This window comes from Chaetodon trifascialis, chromosome 20, assembly GCF_039877785.1.
Source record: "Chaetodon trifascialis isolate fChaTrf1 chromosome 20, fChaTrf1.hap1, whole genome shotgun sequence".
Lineage (NCBI taxonomy): Eukaryota > Metazoa > Chordata > Actinopteri > Chaetodontiformes > Chaetodontidae > Chaetodon > Chaetodon trifascialis.
This window is the reverse complement of record NC_092075.1, coordinates 10,946,892-10,968,374: the sequence shown is the minus strand read 5'-3', so window position 1 is coordinate 10,968,374 and position 21,483 is coordinate 10,946,892. Positions and strand designations below refer to the sequence as shown.

The following is a 21,483-nucleotide window of genomic DNA, read 5'->3' as shown; positions in this document are numbered from 1 at the left end:
AGTAAGTGCAAAGCTTACTGACAAACACATTGCATTTGCTGTGACTGCTTCAGAATAAAAGTCGAATTGTTTCACCAGTGCTTTTAATATGAAGCTGCAGCAAGAGGAAATGTTCGGTTTGCATTAGCAGTAACTTAATACAACACCTGCAATACCGTCATTAGCAGGTCATCACCACTGCCTTACCCCATCCAGTGATAGACTGTGACTTACGAAACCTTTATTTCAATGAAAAGCTTCATGATTGTTTCTTTAACAGGAACAGTGGTGTTATTTCTCTTCAGTCAGACAGGTGTTTATTTCCTTTGTTTTTCCACTGGCTTTTCTACCTTTCCTTCTCATTTCAGGTCTGCTATGTCTCTGCATCACCAGTCTGACAGTTCCCTTCTAGTCACGCACACTGATAAGATTGTTGCACCACTGTACATAAACCCTAAACGCCTCATCTGGAACCAACAAGCACACCACATTCAAAGTCTGCCACATCATCTTCTGGCTGTTGTGACTTAATTCTGAGGAAACTGATGCTGATTCTCAGACTTCAGAAGATGGAGGGATTGAAATGACAGAAGATCTTCAAACATTTTCATCAGATGCTTCACTTGTGTGTTGAGTCTGTCCATTTTATGCATCTTTATGCCAATACTCCACTGCTTCTCGGAAGCAAATGTGCTTTTTATTACCCTTCAGATTGCAATTTTTCATACCCTTAAGACCAGTGAAAACCCCAAATTCAGCAGTTTGGAATTTTAACGTTTCCAATAAACTGAAGTATTAAGTGTTTCTTTATGGGTTGAGAGAATTCTACTTCTTAAGATAAATAAACTATTTAAAATCCTCCTTGGATTAGCTGAAAGCAGGCTGTTCTTCTGAGCTCATGAAAAGTTGATTTCTTAGACATACGTGGTTCTCACACTACAACCATATGATGACTTTATAGAATATGATGCATTGCTGTGATTCAGTAGTTAGAATGCACTTAACCTGTTGTGTTTCAGCAGGATTTGGGCCCAATAGCAGACATGCAGACAGGGTATAAGGGTTAAACAGGAATTTATTTAATAGATAATGAAGGGAGACTCCAGCTGGGAAGTCCTGGGAATAGCAGGTGAGGCACGAGGCACTGAGGTGGAGAGCAGTTCAGGGATATGCTGCAGTGCACAGAGCTCAGGTGGCGTGAGGGCTCAGGTGGTGTGAGGGCACATGGTGGTAGAGGCACAGATGAAACTAGGTGGTGATGATTGTGGACTAGAGGCTCGAGGCAGGTGGAGGCACGAGGCTGGGCAGCGTGGTGGCAGAGACACTGGAGCTGGAGATCAGTGCAGGAGAACTCGCTGAGCATACAGAAAAAGAGATCAAGCACTGGTAAAAAACTAAATGTAAACTTCTACTTGCAGGTAGCATTAATAAAGCAGCCAACAACACCACTAAACAGCAGAAACAATCTGGCAATGAGTCCTCTGCAGGCCACAGTCTTTATGCTGTGCTTGATTGTGACGACTCCCAGCTGAGCTCCCAAATCACCTGGGGAACCAACCTCTGCCACGCAGGAACCAAAGCACCACACCACAATACACAACGTACAATTTCTTTTTGTATCAGTCCCAAACAAAAAGTCCAATATAGACCATTCCCTATCTCTCATCTATATTTTGGCATAATTGTGTATAAAGTTTCTATAGATATTCAGTGTCATATAGGGTCAGACTCAAGCTTGATTAAATGGAGGAAAGGGGTCAAGTTAAATTTCATGTGGCGCTCACGGCATCAAAAATTACATTAAACAAAATCCAGTGTCCCAGTTTACTACAGATAATCCGCTGACAGTTTTCTTTGGTTCTACTTTCTGCAGAAGAAATAGTCCCTGAAAACTGTTGGCAGTGAGCTCTGTGGATTATCCAGAAAATGGGGACACTGCTCCCATAAAAAAGGGTTGATTTTTAGAAATGCTATTAGCACCACAGACACAATTCCTCTCACCATCATTGTATTGGCAGTTGCGGCAGAAACCTCAGAGATGGACGTGTCAAAAGCAGAGCAAATAAAAGCATCAACAATGCTCAGCACCGCTTAAAAGTAGGTGAGAGGAGAGGTTGTAATTTGGCCGAACTAGCGCTTTAAGGTTAAGTCACAGCTACATTTGCCCCACTTGTACTTTGACCGCATTTTTCAAATGTGAGAAAGAGTTTGCCCACTTCCATCCCCCAAGTACAACTTTGATGTTTGAACACTGTGGAAAAATATTCAGGCCAAATCTAAAGCTCAAAAGTGTGTCACTGGTGGCCCGGAGGCCTCCGCAGATATTTTAATGTGCTTGTGTGAAATAAAATCAACATAGTAGGGTCACTGTTTGATGTACTGCAAATGGCAGAGAATTTAAAGAGACTCAGGCAGCAGCATGAGTTGCATCATTGTGATTCCTCAGCACCTCAGCTGAATTTTTGTCTCCTGCACTGCTGTTATAAGTTCTGTATGATTTCAGCTGCATTATACAATAAGAACATAATGAGCAGCACGAGCAGTCTTCCTTCCCTGAGGCTCAGTTATGTCTGAGTGATAATATTGATGTGGCAGCGCTATCTGCTGCCCCCTGCGGGCTTGCATCGGTACTGGCGATGCAATGGAAGAAAACCCCTCTAATCGCTTTACTGCAGACAGCAGCCTTGTGTGCGCTCACACACGCACGGTCACATGCATGCACACAGGCACACATGCACAGGCTAAATATGGCGGTAAATAAGATTGTGGACGCATTTAGTTTTGGTACCATACAAACAGAAATAACACCGCGTGTGTTGGTGCTGGGGATAATCTTGGTTTTACCTCCTCTCATTGAAGTAAGACCGTGTAAAAAAATCCTCAAGTTGCTAAAAAAAAAAAAAAAAAAAAACACATTTTGTTTTGCCTTCGAAACTGAATCAATATTTGAGTGTTATAAAATCAACCGAAGACAAATTTAAATTTGATTTAAGTGTGATACAGCTGAGAATCTAACCTGTCACACTTATAAAAAGACCCAACTGTCTGAAACTGGAAAAAAAAAACAAAAAACTAATTCGCTAGAATAAACAGAAGCTGTGAAAATAGCATGATGCGTCTGTCTGTCAGTCGCACACATGCGTCTTTACGCACGGCACTGAACGCCCACTCCGGCGCTGTGTTCAGGCGGATTGGCTGCTAAAGATACCAGCGCCCGTGTGCGCTCTGTGGTTGGCTGCGGCTCTCTTGGCCATTACGTTATGCTTACTCCACACACACAGGCAGCCGGAGAGAGGGAAGACGTAATGGTTTGATTCCCTGTGCACTTGCAATGATCGTCGTCCTGACATTACTCGGCAGATTCCTCAAACGGGAGGCGCAATGAAGGTAGGTGATCGACCTGCCGTTTCATGTGTGATCTGGATTCGCTTACGATGCAGATTTCTTGGGATTTACGCACGATGCTGCACCGAAAGGCAGGGGATACCTCCATCCTAATGTCAATTAAATGTGTTTGCGTGCACTTAGATGTAATTACATCAACAGGCTTGCGTTCAAATGCAACTGTTTCATTTTAACTTGTCATCACATATTTCCTCACCGCTGCCCTCCCGGATCTGTCAATCTTGTATTTTTTTCATTTTCCTTGCGATCTTGGAAGCCAGGGAAAGCTTTCCTGTATGTCCAGTCGACCTGACAAACAGTAGGTACAGTGTGTAGCCTTTTAATGAGCCAGCTTTGACCTCAGTGTGATAGTTCAGTGGACTAAAGCCGCTGGAGCGACGTCCATTCATCGTCAGGCTCTAATCCGCTCTAATGAGATAGAGACTGCGGTCCGCGAGTGACTGAGTGCGGGGATGTTTGGGGGACGTCTCGGTGTTCAGAGAGAGGGATTCACCTCTCAGGTCCAAGCTGTGTCAGGAGTCTTCTTCCGCTCTGTGCAGTGTGTGTGTGTGTGTGTGTGTGTGTGTGTGTGTGTGTGTGTGTGTACTGTAGCATCAGATACAGGAGAGGAAAGGTGATGATGCTGTCTGCCAGCTCGAGCTCAGGACTGATAATGATGAGGATGATGGCGATGATGTCATTGGTGCTCTGGTGGTGGCAGGTTTGTGGTGGCAGTCGCGGTGAAAGGTGAGGTGGAGGCTGGACCACCACTACAGCCACCATCATCACCAACACCATCATCATCACCACCATCATTAGCACTGTGTGCACACAGTATGATGAATGTTTGAGGCAGCTGACAGTTCACTTGTTATTGCAGTTATACTGGAGCTGGCGGGCTGCTTCCCGTTTAAAGCCGACTTCATGCATCCATGAGGGCTTTAAAAGGTGGAAGTCCTCATTCTGCTAATAAAAAAAACACGGTTGCACAGTAACTAAGCACATTTACTTCCTTAAAGTGTTTTGAAGTACCTGTACTTGAGTATTTATTCTGTGATACCTTTAACTCCACTGCATCTCACAGTGAAGTGCTGTGATATGTGTGCCAGGACGGAGGGTTTCCCCGAAGCAGCAGCTGCAAGCTGAACAGGCAGCTACTGTCTGGTCAGGTATATTTATATCCAAGCATCACAAAATGTCTGGAGTTAAGAAAGGAGACAGTTTATAGGCCTGTGAAGGTGATTTATATTATAATTAGGATTTTATTCCCCTTTTCAAATGTGCACGATATGCATTGGAGTAAACCACTCTGTGTAGGTTTTAATTCAGCACTGAGTATTTCAGGAGGAACAAAATCTGTTATTTAGTCTTTTTGCTTTCAGAAATACATATTTAAGGTGTGCATATTAGAAAATCATCTCTCAGCTGATTGCTTCATCTGATCTGGCTGACTACTCAAAACATTTGCCAGACTCCCTCCATTACACTTCATTAAATTAAGATATTTCTACAGCTGCCATTTCTGGTTGCTTTAAACTAACAGGGTTTTACATGTAAAACCTGCAAGGAGCTCCTAAAATATGATGCAGTGTGAGAGAAGGAACCAGAGGTGTATGAAGCATTTACAGTCACTACATTGTTCGTAGGTGAAGGCTGCAATGATTTGCTGCTGCTCCACAAAAAGTAGCTTTGATCACATGCAATGCAACGATAAAGTGGCATTTTCACAATTGATGCTTAAGTACATTTTCTGCAAATAGCCTCATGCCAAAGTGTGCATGCAGCAGGGCAAGCATTTGAATACTGTTTGTCCAAATATTGTGGAAGACAAGAGGCACATCGTCACTCACTGTGTCCCAGGGAAACAAAATGGACGTGATGTTTTATTGACTAATCGGGTTTAAATTGAAAAGCAGCTTTTCTGCCCCTGTGGAACGGACGCCGTTAGCTGAAGTGTGTAAGGGCGCATCTCAAAACGGGAAAGACTGCTGCACTGTACGTGTCATTGACGCTATTTAAATCAGGGAAAGACCAGTGATGTTTGATTTTTACACACTGCCCATTCAACATCTTCTCACCCTTTCATTTTCCCAGCACATAATGCAGCAAATGCTCTGATGAAATGAAGATGTAGCACTGATGTAGCATTGTGGATCATAGTCAATCCAGATGAGGCTGAACACACTTAGGGCTGACTTCTAAAGTAGCTGAAGAAGACTAAAGCAATAAAGAGTCAAGGGACACAGCAGATTTGTGGTGGTGGTGGTGGTAAAATAGTCTGGTCATGGTTTGATCTCGTAGGACGATCTCCACAGCAGTCCATATCTCTTTGTACTGCTGCACCCAAAGTCCTCTCCAGGCTAAATCCTCCCCGAGTCCTCCTCTGCCTTTGGAGTAAACTGTATAAATCTGTTATTTTGCAGACACAAATCCAAACTTAGCTGTTAGCAGCTTGAGCTTTATGTGCGTATCTCTCCAGACCTCACTGGATGCGGCGTCTGCAGGCTCCAGCAGACATCGCTGAATGGCTGACATCTGTGTGGCTGATTTCGATGCAATATTACATTTATTCTCGTCATTTTTAGACAAAAACAAAAACGTGACTCGCAGGTCTCAGTGGTCTCCCTCCTCACAGTGTGAGTGACATTTTCAGGTGATGCTGGAGAAAAAGGGCCAGAGAAAGAGGAAATGAAACGCATGAGAGAGACAGCGGATGATGGAAAGATAGTGAATGATGGCTATAAAGCTTATGATAGTTTAGATTTGAAGCCATAGTAATACTGTCTGTTTGGTGCATATCTGTATATACAGTACATGACTGTAACTTGCTTACAAATGCATAGGCTCGGGATAGGCAGTGTGGCCATGAGATAATCAGAGATTTATGTCATACCATTCATTCAGATGTAGCTGTCCACTGATTATCTGATAGAGCACAGAGGACAGTGTTGCACATCAGTGAGCGGGCCTGTTTGATGACACAGTTAACCAAGAACATTCCCATCTATAAACTGTTTCTCGATGAAATTTCCATAAAAATGTATCATGATATACTATGTATGAATTTACATTCACCCTGATCAAGGTTATGTCCATATCATCCACCCCGAGCAAAGACTTATGCTTAAAGGGGCACATCAGAAATGTAGTGCCGAGCTTCCATTACGCTGATTGACCAGAGAGAGACAGATTTAAAGAAGTAGGGCTGTCATTGTTTTTACATGTGAAGCTTCTGTTGGGGTTTTCAAACGTAGCTTTGAAAAGGAAGAAAAATCCCTTTAAATAAATTGATTCATCAGAATTAAATGAGTTAGTCTATTTTTAGTAAATGAACTTTCTTTAAAGAATATAACTCATAGTGTTGTCAACATGAATATATGTAGGCATTCAGTGAATTTTGAGTGAATCGACATGCAAAAAAAAAATGCTGGTTTCAAATTCAAATGTCAGCGTCATGAATGAAGCTTCCAAATGTTCCTATAAAAAAAAAAAAGAATGATAAAAATCAAAGCTGCAGAGGCTGAGATATCCTGACTTTCAGTCCATAGTATGGATCCTACATTTCCCATAATGCAACTTAAAGTGTCTTTCATTAGTAAATGTAGTTGTGCTAAAAGCCTAACGTCTCCAGTTTGTACTGCAGGCTCTCCATTGAAAATCTTAAGCTGCACGCCGAAGCGGAAATGACATCATTAGCTAAAATAACCCTAATGAGATCATCAGGGTTATTTTTTCAGACTCCTCCAGAGCCAAAGTACATTATAGTGTGTTCTCACTGGCTGTGTGGTAGTCCTCATGATGAGGAGGCAGGCCGAACTTAAGGTCAGGGAGTGGAGTCCCCCTTTGAATTTCAGATGGCATGAACGCATCAGTCACATCAGTGGATTTTATCCGGATATGTTTCGAATCGTTGTCGTTAACTGTTACCTCCTCAGCAGTAGATACACCGGCAGAAGTCAGGTGATGCTGTGTACAGGAAGGTAAACATTCTTCTCTATTCGTGTCATTTCAGTTCTGGTTAAACACGTCTTCACATGACCCATTTAGGCTCCATCTAGGCTCCCGTATGGTTGTTTGTGCCGCTGCAATTTTTGAGATTTGATCCTCAAAAACTGATTTTATGAGGTCAGATCATCGTTGGTCCACACGAGGCCTGGACATCGGGTTTGTCCTCCCTTTTGGGATTTTCTATTTAAATCTGTGCCTCACTTACTTCTCTGCTGCCCCACCCCACCCCCCCACCCCCGCTCGGTGTTTGTTTGTGTGCACACTGGGCTCGGATGTTTGCTGCTGACCCTGTTTGATGTTGAAGATCCAGCAGCTGTATGAGAAATATCTCAATGACTTGGTGCAGGCCTGACGCTCAAACTCCCTGAAGGTGACCGCAATGACAGAAATACACGATGGAGGTATCGTCTTCCCAGAGGTGCAGCTAAAGCAACGAAGCTGCAGAGGAAATCCAGATGATACGAGTAAAAACAAAGTACTACATGTGATGTTTGCTCTTGTCACTTGTTTGTTCGGGACTCCCTGCCTGCAGAGCTTACAGTGCGCTAATTGAAGTGACAGAGGGAACTCGCGCTGCTGGCTCAAAGCCAGATAAGACTGATTTCGTGGCCAGACTGCAGCAGCTCCTCCTCCTGAAGAATGCAGTAAATATTCCTTTTATTCCCATGTGAGGGAGGCTGCATGTAGCCAGGGAGACTTTTTTAGCAGCTGAACATCAGGTCAAGTTTGTGCCACAGGCGAGTAATTCGAGTTGTTATGCATCATGGTTTTATTGTGCACGTAAAGCTAGAGGAGTATATCATGATGAAGCTGCTTGTGGTGGATGTAACTGAGGAGAAGACGCATAAACACACCAAATATTAGTGCTGAAACATTCAGTCAGTTGACAGGAAGTGACTGATTAAACATTTAAGTCATTTATGAAGCAGCGATGCCAAACACTCACCGCTTCCAGTGCGTCAAATTTGGGTGTTTGCTGATTTTCTCTGTTTTTATGTCACTGTAAATTGAACATTTTTGGACTGTTGGTCAGACAAAAGAAGCTATTTGAAGCTGTCACCTTGGGCTCTGGGTAGAACGGTGATGATCCAGCCAAGAAACCGTCCACAAATGTCCAGTTTAATGGTGTGATTTAACCTTTAAAAACCCATCCTGACTGCCTCGGTGCAGCAGACCTTCCCTACTTCGCGCCGTGACTCCACATACAGTACCTCCTTGCTCCTCAGATTACATAACGAGTCCCTAAGCAGATGGGTGAGGTCAGATCACTGGGTGTTTGTGACAAGTCAGAGCAGAGCGCTGCCTGAAGAAGAGACGTGGCGGGACCTTGTGAATTCCATTGTTTTCCGCATGCAGCCGGGAACCACAGAGGGCTTACATTATGCTCATGTCAGCTATTGATTCTGCAGGCCGGGGAACAACAGAAGACATATTCTCTGCTCGCTGTCCTCCCCCCCTCCCCCCTTGCCTCATCAGTATGCTCCAAGGAGCCGCGGCTCCCATCGCACCATCTTTGCTCCCCTGTCCCCGGCCCGTCTCGTGGTCAGCACATCCGGCTGACTGGTGTGGGCGCTCGCTTTAACTTTAACGGGCTGAGTAAAGCTAGTTTGCGGGTTTCTTCGGGACATACAGAGGCTACATAACATGCACCGCCTCCTCCTACTTGACCCTCACAAGATATTTGCTGTGTGGCTGAGACTCCTAACACATCTCTGACACATCCTCGGGTTCTATGAGGCTCATTTGTTTATCAAGTTGTACAAAATAATGCAGCGACAGAGAAATTTAACCCGGAGCTCTCTTTGGAGATTGTCATTAATAGGAGCTTTTTAGAGTCTACTTCTGTCTAATTATCTCTAACCTCAAAGACTCTTAGAGAGCACTCTCAGTAATGTGCTGCCCAGCGCCTCCCCCTCCTCTCTCCCTCTCTCTCTCTCTCTCTCTCTCTCCCTCTCTCTCTCTCTCTCTCTCTCTCTCTCTCTCTCTCATTCATTTTCTTTCTGATGTTTTGTTGATATACAGACGAGTGACCAGTTCAGCTTGAATAAGATGCTTTGCTAAGATGCAGTGCACAAGGAGTCGCTGAATGGTTTGATCAGTATGAAAATGATGCGGCCCAACACCTTATTAAGCCCTCATCTGCATCTCAAAATACTTCAAATGTATGGAAACTACATGAAGCCATCAAAAACATCCACTTGCAGTGAGCTGTGAGGCCACATTTGAATGAAAAGTTGACTTTTTAGAGACAAACATACAATGATCCATGCAGAATATGATGCATTGCTCTAAGTAAAACTAGCCAAGAGTAAAGAACGTAGTTCAAATTAGCTGAACTTTGTAATATTAAAATGCTGACAGGGACCATTTTTCTGCATAATGCATTTGCCTTTGATACTTAAAGTAAATTTTGCTGATAATACTTACACACACTTTTACTTAAGAAGCTTTGAATGCATGACTTTTACTTGTAGTGGAGTATTTTCAAAGTGTTGTATTAGTACTTTTACTTAATGATCTGAATACTTCCTCCACAACTGCTTGTTTCTTACTTTATTTCAAATTCTAGTGTTGATCCCAACGTCTCCAAAGATACCAAATCTGTGAGGCCGAATTTTAGGAAAATGTGTATAAAATTATGCACTAGTCATCTAAGTGAGACGCTTTAATTACCGTCTGTGTTTGGTGTCTCTAACAATTGTGCGTGTGTGTTTCTGTGTGTGCACTCTGCAGGCGGGGGCATCGTCCATGTGGGCGTCATGCTGTGGGCTGCTGAACGAGGTGATGGGCACGGGCACGGTGCGGGCGCAGCAGCCGGGGTTCGGAGCAGGGGCGGGGCCCTTCCGCTTCGCCCCCAGTGCTGGGTACTCCACCTACCCCCCCACCAGCTCAGGGAGCGCCGGACAGCTGTGCAAGGCCTGCGGACTGGCCTTCTCCGTCTTCAGACGCAAGGTGAGCAAGAGCGGAGGCAGTGATGACAGCAGTTAGCGGTGGTGATGAGTTTGGTGCTAGAAAACTGGTTTGATGTGACGGTGGTCGGAGACAGTAAGAGAAATTTATATCAAAAGACATCAGTGGGGTTTGCATCTTTTAGCCTTTTAAACAGAAATCTTACTCACTGTTCATGACATGACTGCCGACCGGCGGCTTGGTTTCCCTTCATGTCGGCTCTATGTAAAAATCATCTTGCAGAGACTGTAGACTTGGCTGAGTAATCCTTCACAGTCAACATGCAGTCAGCTTTTTTTTTTTTTTGTAATGTCTGAATTATGTAATCATCGCGTGCACTTGTGAGCCGGGACTCTGCGGTGCATTCAAGGAAACACTGACATCCATAAAAGCCTCCAAAACAACATTGATTTGTTTCACACTGAAATATAAGGAGTGTGATTTAATTTATTCATATATTATGATTTACAGCATTTGGTTTTGTCTTTATTTATGTAGAGTAGGTCAGCTGAGCATGCGTTATGTTATTTTACAGCAATGCCCTGTCATCAGAAGAGAATAACAGGCAGTAAACAGGCTGAATTAAGTCACCACAGGCTGGTAGAAGATGATTATATTTATATCATGTAGCAAATGTTAAGATGCCATGTTGTTCACTGTGATGGAGAACTAGTTTGAAACAAATTTAAAGCTGATTTTCATGCTGCACTGAATGGAAACTGACACGTCCTGAAGTCAGTAGTGGAAAGTAAATTTACTGAAGTGATGTGCTGAAGTACAATTTTGAGGTACTTGTACTTTACACCTCCTCTGCATTACATTATCTGTCAACTATAGTCGTCAACTACTACCTTTCAGAAGATTTTGCTTAAAAAAACATATGATAAGCTTGTGAATTACTCTGTACTGAAACCAAACTCGCGTACATGCATACATGCAGCATGCATACATACATACACATAGCTTGGATTCATCTTTTATATTGATGTTTTTCTTCTGTCCTGCAATAATGGCAATTTTAACGGAGATGAAAACCATCTAATTCAGATGCAAAATGTATTATTTACATTTGAAATACATTTGGCCTCAAAACATGAATAATTAATTGCTCATTGTTGAAGCACGACGGTGCGTCTGCAGTCTACTCAGTGGTTAGATTGAACGGGTTTAAACTGTGCCAGTCCATAAAACACTGACTTTTTTCTACTCAAATCTGCGCAGATTTTGATGCTTAGCTTTCAGTTTCTTTCACCAATAACAGGTCGTTTCTTATTTCCTTTTTTAACTGTTACTCTGAGGTATCTTTGTCTCCTTCTACCCTTTCAGTTGTCACTCTGGTTGAACCATTGTACAGCGTTTTGTCTTCCATGCACAAAACAGAGGATTTTTTACAACCTAAAAGCATGAAAGACCATTCAGAAGCACAGAGTAGTCCTTTCAGCCATCTGACTGCAGCGAATCAAGCTGGTGTGACGGGCAGTTCTAAACTTTTGAACAATAGTGTATATTTTAGAAATTTGTGTGAAGGGGGCCTGAATGTTAGTAAGTAAGTAAACCACCCGACTGTATATAAAGTAGTTAAAACGAGCTCCACCTCTGCCTGAAGTTGTAAGTTGACTTAAAAAGCGGATGCCAGCCTTGTAGATTAGACACAGCCTGCTAATGCAAACGCACTGGCATGGCCCTTTAAGAACATCCAGCGTACGTATTCATGCTGGCATTTCCAGGGTCTGTGCACAGCTGAACATGTCAGAGTTTAATGGCAGAGTGTATCTGTCTGGCAGTCAGACGCTGATGAAAACGCTGCAGTGCCCGGCGTCCTCTCTGCTCGCCGCTTCACGTCGCTCTATCATCATCCACACACACACACACCAGTTGCCTCTCTGACTCCCTGGACACACACATTTGTGTGTCAGCGTGATATTTTCATAGGATGAAAAAAGACACGCCGGGGGATTAACAGCAAATGATAGAGGGAAAGAATCTGTTGCAGTGGAAATGTGCTTCTGGTAGACCAGAGCACATTTGTGCACAAGTGATAAGAAAATGTTTACAGCCATGGCCGACCTGCTTTTCTGCACATTTGAAGTGTCAATCTACTCAGCGGCTCTGTATCCGGAGACAGTGTTCAGCCAGTAAAATGTCAAACATCACCAGGAGCTACACTGAGTTTATTTCTCCTTTCTTTACTCTTTCTCAGCGTGTGAGCCACTATTTCAGGTGGAGCTTTGTTTATGTGGTTTCTCTCTGTCATGGGGATACGCTTAAAGAGGGCTGACTCCAAGAAAAACATCATTAACAATATTGCTGTTTGGGATCCAGTTGACATTCCCATCGTAATTTTCCAAGGTGACACCTTCAGATTGCTTGTTGTGTTTAACTTACTCTCCAAAACCCCCAAATGTTACATTTTCACTGATTTCAAGCAGCAAAAAGCAGCAAGTCCTCACATTTCAGAGGCTGGAGCATGCAAATGTTTGGCTCTTTTGCCCCATATTCCTTATTGACTGGACTGATTTATTTATCTTAATTTAATTTTTAAATCGCTGTCTTTGGTCAATATTTTACGCATTCCTGCACAGAACTGCACAGCTCCAACTTCATTTTTATAAACAGTTATAATGTAGATGTTTTTATATTTTACTTTCTCTTAATTACTACTTTATTTTCTCTTCCTTTGTTAAAAAAACAAGATAGATTCCTTGTGTGTGAAAAGCTACCCGGCAAAGTACAATTTTCTAAAATCAGATTTAAAATGCAAAATAATTTTGCAAATTGCTGACAAAATACGGTAATGTTATCACAATATGAATTACTGCCCTACTCAATAGTATACTGCAAGTGTAATCAGGTATTTATGGATTATTCTCATGCAAACAAAAACAACGTGACTCATTTGTACAAACAGCAGCTTCAGTGACTTCAGTTCTATCATTTAGCCCATTTTTCTGAGTTTTTTTTTTTTTTTTCACTCGGTTAATTTATTCATCAAAAGTGACAAGCAGGATAAATGTTTAATATGCAAACAGCAGTCAGACTTGAGGGCCTATTTAGAAATGATGAAAAATAGAGTTTCTTAAACGATGCCATTGAAAATGTTTGGTTTCTTCAGTCAGAAGAAACGGAATAGCTGATCACCTCCCGTCTGTCTTTGAATCTCTCCTCTCTCCAACAGCACATCTGCTGCGATTGTAAGAAGAGTTTTTGCGCCCTGTGCTCGGTGCTGCAGGAGAACCTGCGCTGCTGCACGACCTGCCACCTGCTGCGCGGCACAGCCTTCCAGAGGCCGCGGCTCATGCAGCTCCGAGTGAAAGACCTGCGCCAGTACCTGCTGCTGCGCAACATCCCCACCGACACATGCAGGGAGAAAGAGGACCTGGTGGACCTGGTGCTCTGTCATCAGGGGACGAGGGAAACCCAGAGACCAGTGCTGGAGGAGGACGAGGAGGAGGAGGAAGAAGAAGAAGAAGAAGAAGAAGGAGAGGACACACACGAGGAAGAGGAGGAGGAGGAGGAAGAAGATGAAGGGGGAGAGGACACAGACAGTCTGCACTCACTCCCCCACTCACGTGCCGCCTCACCCCCATCCGCCACGCGCTCCACCTCTGAACAGTCGGTCCTCTCCGCCTCTCAGGGAGAAGTGCTCAGCCCAAGTGACAGCTCAGGGACCACCAGCCAGGTTTGTGCGTGCACGCAGGAAAACACACAGCTGACGCTTGATGCGTGTCTGCACGCAGAGCTGACGCTGTGTACTGTGCAGCCACACACACACACACACACACAAACATCCATTCGCTCATTTACATACGCCATACTTCTTTCACATCTGTCCTCATTCTATCCACGATAATTAATTTCAAAGGTGAAATCAGCTTATTTATAAGTGTCAGTGTGGATGTTTTAAGTCAGGAGAAGACTTCTTCCTTTCAACTCCCCGGCAAACAGACACCCTCTCGTGCATATCTTGAGATTATTTTCTTCTTTGTGTGTCATGCTTCACTCTTCCCTTTGTGCTGTTTTTGTGGCCTCGTGGTTCTTCGTTTCTCCCTGAAAATCTACCACATTTCCGTGGATTTTTTTTCCCTCCATTGATGCTGAAAAAGCTCAGATTAACAGGCCGCTCCAGTGTTCAGCAGGATGTGCACGTGACAGCTGGAAACAGCTGTGTTAGCTGCGTGTTTGTGTGTGTGGTGTGTGTGTGTGTGCAGCCCTCAGACCAGCCAGCGACGCAGCTTAAGCCCTTTGCCTTTTTTAGGTCGGTTACATAGGCTGAGTCTGTTGGAGTCTGTTATGTAACAAGCGCACAGGTTGAGAGCTCCCCACAGCGTCACAGCTGCAGCCAAACAACAGAGACACGACAGTACATCCCTCCTCTCGCCACCCCACCACAGATAATCTCTTTTTTCTCCTCGTAGTTTGTGGCACATGCAGGCTTTAAAATGCTTTGTGGTTATTTATGTTTACAGCCTTACTTATATATACGTATGCGTTTTCTCAAGTGGAGTCAACTGAACGAAGACATGCAGCATCGTCTTTGTTGAACATGGTTTGGTGGAATCTGAATAAGCGTTTGGGATACTGCTGTGGCAGCCACGTCTCTCGTCAGCTCCAGATGAAAAATAGATAGCTAGCTAAAATATGCAGCTAATTAGTATTTTGGATTCGGATCAGTTACCTTGAAACCTTGATTAATCTTTTAATATGCAAATGCTTATTAACAAGATTACTGGATAAGGAAAAATAACGTATAATCTTCCTGAAATAGGGTTTTATTACTTTATTGAACAGTGTGTAGGAAATATTTTAATACAAACTCCAGCAGGTGTAATTAACTTTTTGCCTCTTCTATGATTTATAAAAACCTGAAACATTTATAGCACTCTTCATTATACCGTTTCCTTTTCCCAGCTGGATCTCTCAAACATGTGGCAGACAGATTTTAATGATATTTGGTGTGAAGTCATTCTCTACAGATGACCTGCTGGACCACAAGGAAAGAAATCTGCCACATGTAACCCCTGACTGTGTGTCTCTGTGGGTATTTTCATGCAGATGAAACATTTTCTATTATTGAAGTAGATTTAGCAGCTTGTGCAGCCTCACTGAGTGCTTTCTAATACTTTCCCATGTTTGAAATGGCTGAATGAAATTCAACATTGAGTCAAAGAAACTTTGTGCTCCGGAGAGGTTTGGCACTCCGTGTGTGTCGGGCCTGCTGCTCCTGTTTTGGTCTCCGAGGAGTCTAGCCCGAGCAAAAGCACGATGTCTGGGCGAGAGCGGGCGTCTCGCACCGCGATGCTGACGGATACATTATTAACACATCTCCAACAGAGGAAGATGGTGGTCTGCTGGAATGTGCCGAAGCACAGAGGTTTTTACTTTTTACAGTACAGAAACAGACAGCGTGATATCACGCAGTCTGAGCTCATTTCAGCCCTTCACAAGCTCTCTTTTGTCAAGCAGATAAGAGAATAAAGAGACGATATCTTCTCTTCAAGGCGCATAAATGGCTGAGATAATACAGAGCGGTGCACTCACACCAAGCTGTGTCTGCGCTATTCTGTAGCTCCATTTATTCTCCTTTCATCCAGCAAACGCCTGACCTCCGCCTTCAAAGAGAATAATTAACCGCTGAGTTAGGAGTAGTCAAGTCAGTATTTAAACATCTCTGACTTTCATTAGAGATCTGAACAGCTGCAATTTAAAGAATGAGATCACAGAGAGTTGTGAAGTCATTTTTTTTTTCTTTTTTGATAGTTAGATGCAGGTAGATGAAGTTGGAATCAGCATGTTTTGGGATCGTGTTGAGGAGTGTAGGAGATGTGATCAACACTGATCATCCTGTTAATGAGAAACAGTGATAAGAGTAAACTTTATTGGTATGCAGGCATGTCCAAACTATTCCACAAAGGGCCGAGTGGCTGAAAGTTTTCTTTCCAACCAAGCAGCAGCACACCAGACTTGACTCATTTCATCAGCTGATCTCAGTCTTCAGACAGCTGATTGGTCAGACTGCATCCTCTTGATTGGTTGGAGGAAGAACCTGCAGCCACACTGCCCTTTGTGGAATAGTTTGGACATGCCTGGCACGCCTTTCATACAAGAATATTAGCTGGAAGTGCTTTACAGCAAAGAAACCACATGCAAGTGCTTCACATAAAAAAGATAGAATGGGCAGAAAATGAATGTAAAATGAGATGGAGAGTAAAAAAGATGATTATAATAATAAAAATGAGATTGAAAAAGGATGAAAATAGAGAATCAGAGCTGAAAACTCAGGTGTTTCTGCTCGTATGCAACAAACGTGGATCAGTTAGTGTCTTTTTTGTCAGTTCTGCTGCCTCAAATCTGCAGTCAGGAGGTTTGGTGACGGTTCTTTTAAACGCTCCGGCTGCGTGCATATCGTTCACTGCTGGGCGAGTGAAATGCTGTCATGAGAATTTAAATTCATTTAAATGAAATTCTGTGTGTTTGTACTCAAACAGGAGCATGAGGACACTCCAACAGCGTCTCTCTTGAACCTGGAGCCCACTGAAAACATGATAGAGGTAAAACACAGATTTGTTTCGCGTATTTATGGCACTAAAAGGTGTTTTTACTGGAGGAACAGAGATGATTGTGGAGTGACGAGGCTTTCAGGGAACGCGGTGACCGCAGCTCTGTGTGTCCTCTGCGGATTGTAGGTCAGTCCAGCGACACAGAGGAGGATCAGGGCCTCGCTGTCTGATCTGGACAATGAAGAGGCGATTGAAAACCTCTCCGTCCGCCAGCTGAAAGAGATTCTTGCCAGGAACTTTGTCAATTACTCTGGCTGCTGCGAGAAGTGGGAGCTGCTGGAGCGAGTGCACCGACTCTACAGAGAAGATCAGCAGAACAGAAAGTCCAGTAAGAATTTCTGACTTTATTTTTTTTATGTTTGCATCCAAATATAGATTTCCATGTTCTGCATGATGAAAAAATATCCTTTTTTTCTCCTTTTCTTTTAGTGGAAAATGTGAGCATAACTGCAGGTAATTATTATTGTTTGATCAGCATATTTCCCAGATTTAAAATATGATGTTGCCTTTTAATGTGAGCACTAATATTAACAAAAAAATCTACATGTAAATTCAAGTAGCTCCCGTCAGTTGTGTGATTTCAGTGCTGAAAACAGTCACATGTTAAATTCATTAAATTCCCTATTTTCAAAACTAAAAGATTTTCTTTATTACTGCCCATTCTTATCGATACAAGTGGTTGCATATCCTCCACCTCTCTGCAACAGTGGAGTTGGAGGTAAGATGTTTGCATAAAATGCCACTTCACAGCACCCTTTCCATCTCCTCCATGAGCTCATAATGTACATAGCACCAATCACCTGATAGCAGTGAACAGTAAAGGCATGCTGCAGCATTTTTACCCACTTGATCTTTTATATCATCCTTCATATTATCATATTATGGTCATTTGAGTCATTATCTCCTGCCTGATTCAGTGTCTCCTCCTTCTGTCGCTCCCGTTTCATTTCCAGTGTGCATCATCTCGTTTTATTCTGAAGGGCAGCTGTCATTAATGCACTCTCTCTGCTTTTACCTCATGATGAGCCATCATATTACTTCAGTGGCAGTATGTCTCCATCAGGTGTAATTACACTGTCAGGCTTCCTAGAGGCTCATTGTGGACATAAAGGGCTTGAAGATCGTATTAGCCCACTTAATAGTCAGACATGCAGGGGCGAGGCAGAGAGGCTGCAGACGGATTGACTTTTCCCCCGTTGTGAGCAGCAGGAGCCAGATTGAGGTCTGAGAGCTATCAGTCAGCAATCAGACGTTTGAGCCTGAGCCCTAGCATGATTTGGGACTGGTTTATTTGGTTTATTGGGTCGCTCCAAATTACAATAAAAGCAACAGATCAGTTATTGTAAACATTGAACGTGGTTGCAAATGTTTCTTTTCCATGTTATTGAAGGACAAATATGTTTATTCTGTGTTAGAATCAGTGCTTTTTAAAAAGATCTGACTAATACTAAAACTAAAACTCAAGTAAACATAAACTTATTTTTGTTAACTACCACAGTCCCACAATGGGCCTTACGCACTTACCTTGGGCTTTATTTCAGTTGTCAGTGGCGATCAGATAAACTAGTTCTCAATGAAACTACCTATGTGACCGCTAACTGATCACCACTTCAGGACAGACACTTCACACGTACAACTAAACTGAACATGAGCAAAGTAGTTCTGCATAACAGGCGTTGAATTTGTGGAAAAAATATTTATTACAGACTTTGATACTGATGTAAGTAAAACCTGCTGGAGCGTAGTGGCATTACAACCCTGACTCCAAAAAAGTCTGGACGCTGTGTAAAACATAAATAAAACCTGATTGGATCATTCCACAGGTAAACAGGTTCATTGGAAAGGCTCAGTCAATCACAAGCAAGGATGGAGCGAGGTTCACCACTTTGTGAACACATGATTGTGTAAAGGAGATAGATAGATAGATAGATAGATAGATAGATAGATAGATAGATAGATAGATAGATAGATAGATAGATAGATAGATAGATAGATAGATAGATAGATAGATAGATAGATAGATAGATAGATACTTTATTCATCCCCAAGGGAAATTCACAACATGGGCTACATGGGTATTGTAAAGCCGTTCTTTGCAGATGACTGCATTCTGTTTTTATTTATGTTTTACGCAGCATCCAAACTTTTCTGGAACATCTGGGTTGATGTGGTGATGTTGGTTGCGTTCCATATAGTTTAATGAACCTGCAAGAGAACCATCGTAACTGAAAAATAACCTTTCATATTTCCATCCACAGATGGTGTCAAAGCTCAGCTGGCGGCTGATGAAAACTTGTGTCGCATCTGCATGGACGCCATCATCGACTGCGTGCTGCTGGAATGTGGTCACATGGTAACCTGCACCAAATGTGGCAAGAGGATGAGCGAGTGCCCCATCTGCAGGCAGTACGTAGTGCGGGCCGTGCACGTCTTCAAGTCTTAAAACTCTGCGTGTGCGCATCGGAGCAGCCCTCAGGCGTGCACGAGGCCCGAGCCCTGAATTTATCACTGAGGATGAGCTGCCGTGCATGACGTCTCGCAGGGCTTAATGCTGCAGCAGGCGCGAGCAACTCCCCGGTCTTTGAAACCAGACTGTTGCCTCTTGCCTACCACCATTTGCCCCCCCCCCCCTCCTCCTTTACTAACTTATGTTCCAGTCCCTCTTCTCCTCCTGGTGGACCGTCATCAGCTGCACCGGGATGCTCACTCTGTCTGTCTTTGGTCTGTTAAACACACAGCAGAAACTCCCCGTCATCACTTTCTACTCTCTATTCTCTGTTTAGATTTTACTCACAGGAGAGGAGAGGAGCTGGTCCCACGGGTCCTTGAAGTGGATGGGGTTGTTCTGTGGAGTGGAGAGAAGCTGTTTGATGAAAAATATAAGATCCCAGGGTTAGAGTCAATATGGTTTACACAGTCATGCCACACGACAGCGTGTCATCTCCCTCAGTGTTCTTTAGGATGTGCAATATGAGAAAAAAACAGAGACTTACGTGTGTTTTTAGAAAATGTTTATTCGATGATCCGAACACCACGTGCACCGAGTCATCTCGTCACACGCGCAGGAGGGTGTAAGGTGCCAAACGTCATGCCTTCGATCGGTATTTGGTTAAAGATTTCACAGTATATGCATCCCATAACCAGCAAGCTTGGTGTGATAGTTTACTCCTCTTTCAGTTCTCTCAGATGACTTTTAGGAAACAAAGCGTAAACATCTGAACACTTGCTGTGTCTTTCATGTAAAGTGATTTCTGCTGAGGACATGCAGAGTAAAACCGCCGCGTGGTTGCGCCACGTGCTGCACTACATTCCTGTTACGGAGCGTGAAGGTTCATTCGTCACCTTTGAGACAGCAGCTTGACTAAAGAAGAAAAGAAAAATCTCAACTCAAGGCCCGCTCGCAAGATTTTTCCTGAGCTTTCAGCCCTATTTCACAGGCTTCATCAGCAGGTGCTCAGTTGTCATTGAGACGGGTCATCACTTTAGCTACATTGATCACGTGAATGACCCCATCCTTCTCTTTAGGAAGACCAAGCTGAACGCGCCAGAGGAAGCTCAAGCGGACCTTGAGTTTGGATTTTTTTCGTGCTCTTTTTATCTACGTTTTAAAGACTCGTTCCTCTTTACTTTAAAACAACTTCCACCAAGCAATACCATTTAGTTTCCAAGTCTACCAAGTGTCTTTCTTTGATTGTGTTGTCCGTTAACGTGTCTTAGGTAGGTAACAGGTGCTACTTCCTCGTCTCTGAGTGTAACATCAACGTACCTTTTCTGTCATGTTGTCGAGGCGTCCTTCCAAATGTCCACCGCACAGTGAGAGGGAGAGGAGGCCTGGTTTACTTTAACCTGTTATGCAAACGAAACACTTTGTTTTCTTGTCATGAGATCCAGTTAACTCAGATGTCACTAAAATATCTGTGTGTACAGTATGCCTGTGGTATGTTTAAGAAAAAAGAAGCTGTTAATGGAATCGCATAGATAGCTTATATTGTTGTTTACTGATAAGTCGTTAAATGTATATTTTTCCATTTACTTGGGAGACGACATGATTTAAAACTCTACTTATTGCGGAGGTTTAAAAATTAAATAAACCGTTTTTTCAGAATGTATTTCTGCTGGTTTTGCTCAGACGAGTCCCTCAGTGCTCTGACCGTGTCCCTCTCTCACCATTAAAGCTGCGTCAGTCATGGTCTCGCTCTCCAGCACTTTTTGTCGTCGTCTGCTTCAGATCCAAAACCGCCACTGACACCGTGCACTGTAACAAACCCTGTAAGTCTGTTTGTGGATGCTGCTGTTTCTCAAAGATGTCATTCATGGGCAGCTACAGTATTATCAGAATAGGAGGATATCATGAGCACTCATAATCCTGGATCTTTATATTTTGGAATTTTGAACCTTTTTATTTTGGTAAACAAGAGAAGATGATTTATTAGATTCAATAAAATGCAGTACTACAAACCAGAAGGTAAAACCCTGCTCTTCATTTTGTAATCAGTCATACATTAAGCTTGATTTTCTTCACTTACGGCCAATTTAATGATTGGATTATGGTGGATTTTCACTCACAAATGATACAAACCTAATAACAGCAATATTCCAGGATGAA

At 43.1% G+C, this 21,483-nt stretch overlaps 1 protein-coding gene across 2 annotated transcripts; it reads left to right on the top strand.

Moving 5' to 3' along the window:
• The first annotated feature begins 3,206 nt into the window (after positions 1-3,206).
• On the top strand, positions 3,207-21,337 carry rnf34b (ring finger protein 34b). Of its 2 annotated transcripts, XM_070989785.1 has the most exons (8): positions 3,232-3,366; positions 10,105-10,323; positions 13,496-13,999; positions 16,806-16,868; positions 17,004-17,205; positions 17,307-17,330; positions 17,554-17,595; positions 19,136-21,337. In XM_070989785.1, the coding sequence occupies exons 1-8, from the start codon at positions 3,361-3,363 to the stop codon at positions 19,318-19,320; spliced, it is 1,245 nt and encodes a 414-aa protein (XP_070845886.1). In that variant the 5' UTR covers positions 3,232-3,360; the 3' UTR covers positions 19,321-21,337. The 2 variants fall into 2 exon arrangements, with proteins under 2 accessions (XP_070845887.1, XP_070845886.1); XM_070989786.1 differs by lacking the exon at positions 17,554-17,595 and having other exon boundaries at positions 3,207-3,366; positions 19,136-19,898.
• The last annotated feature ends 146 nt before the right edge of the window (positions 21,338-21,483 follow it).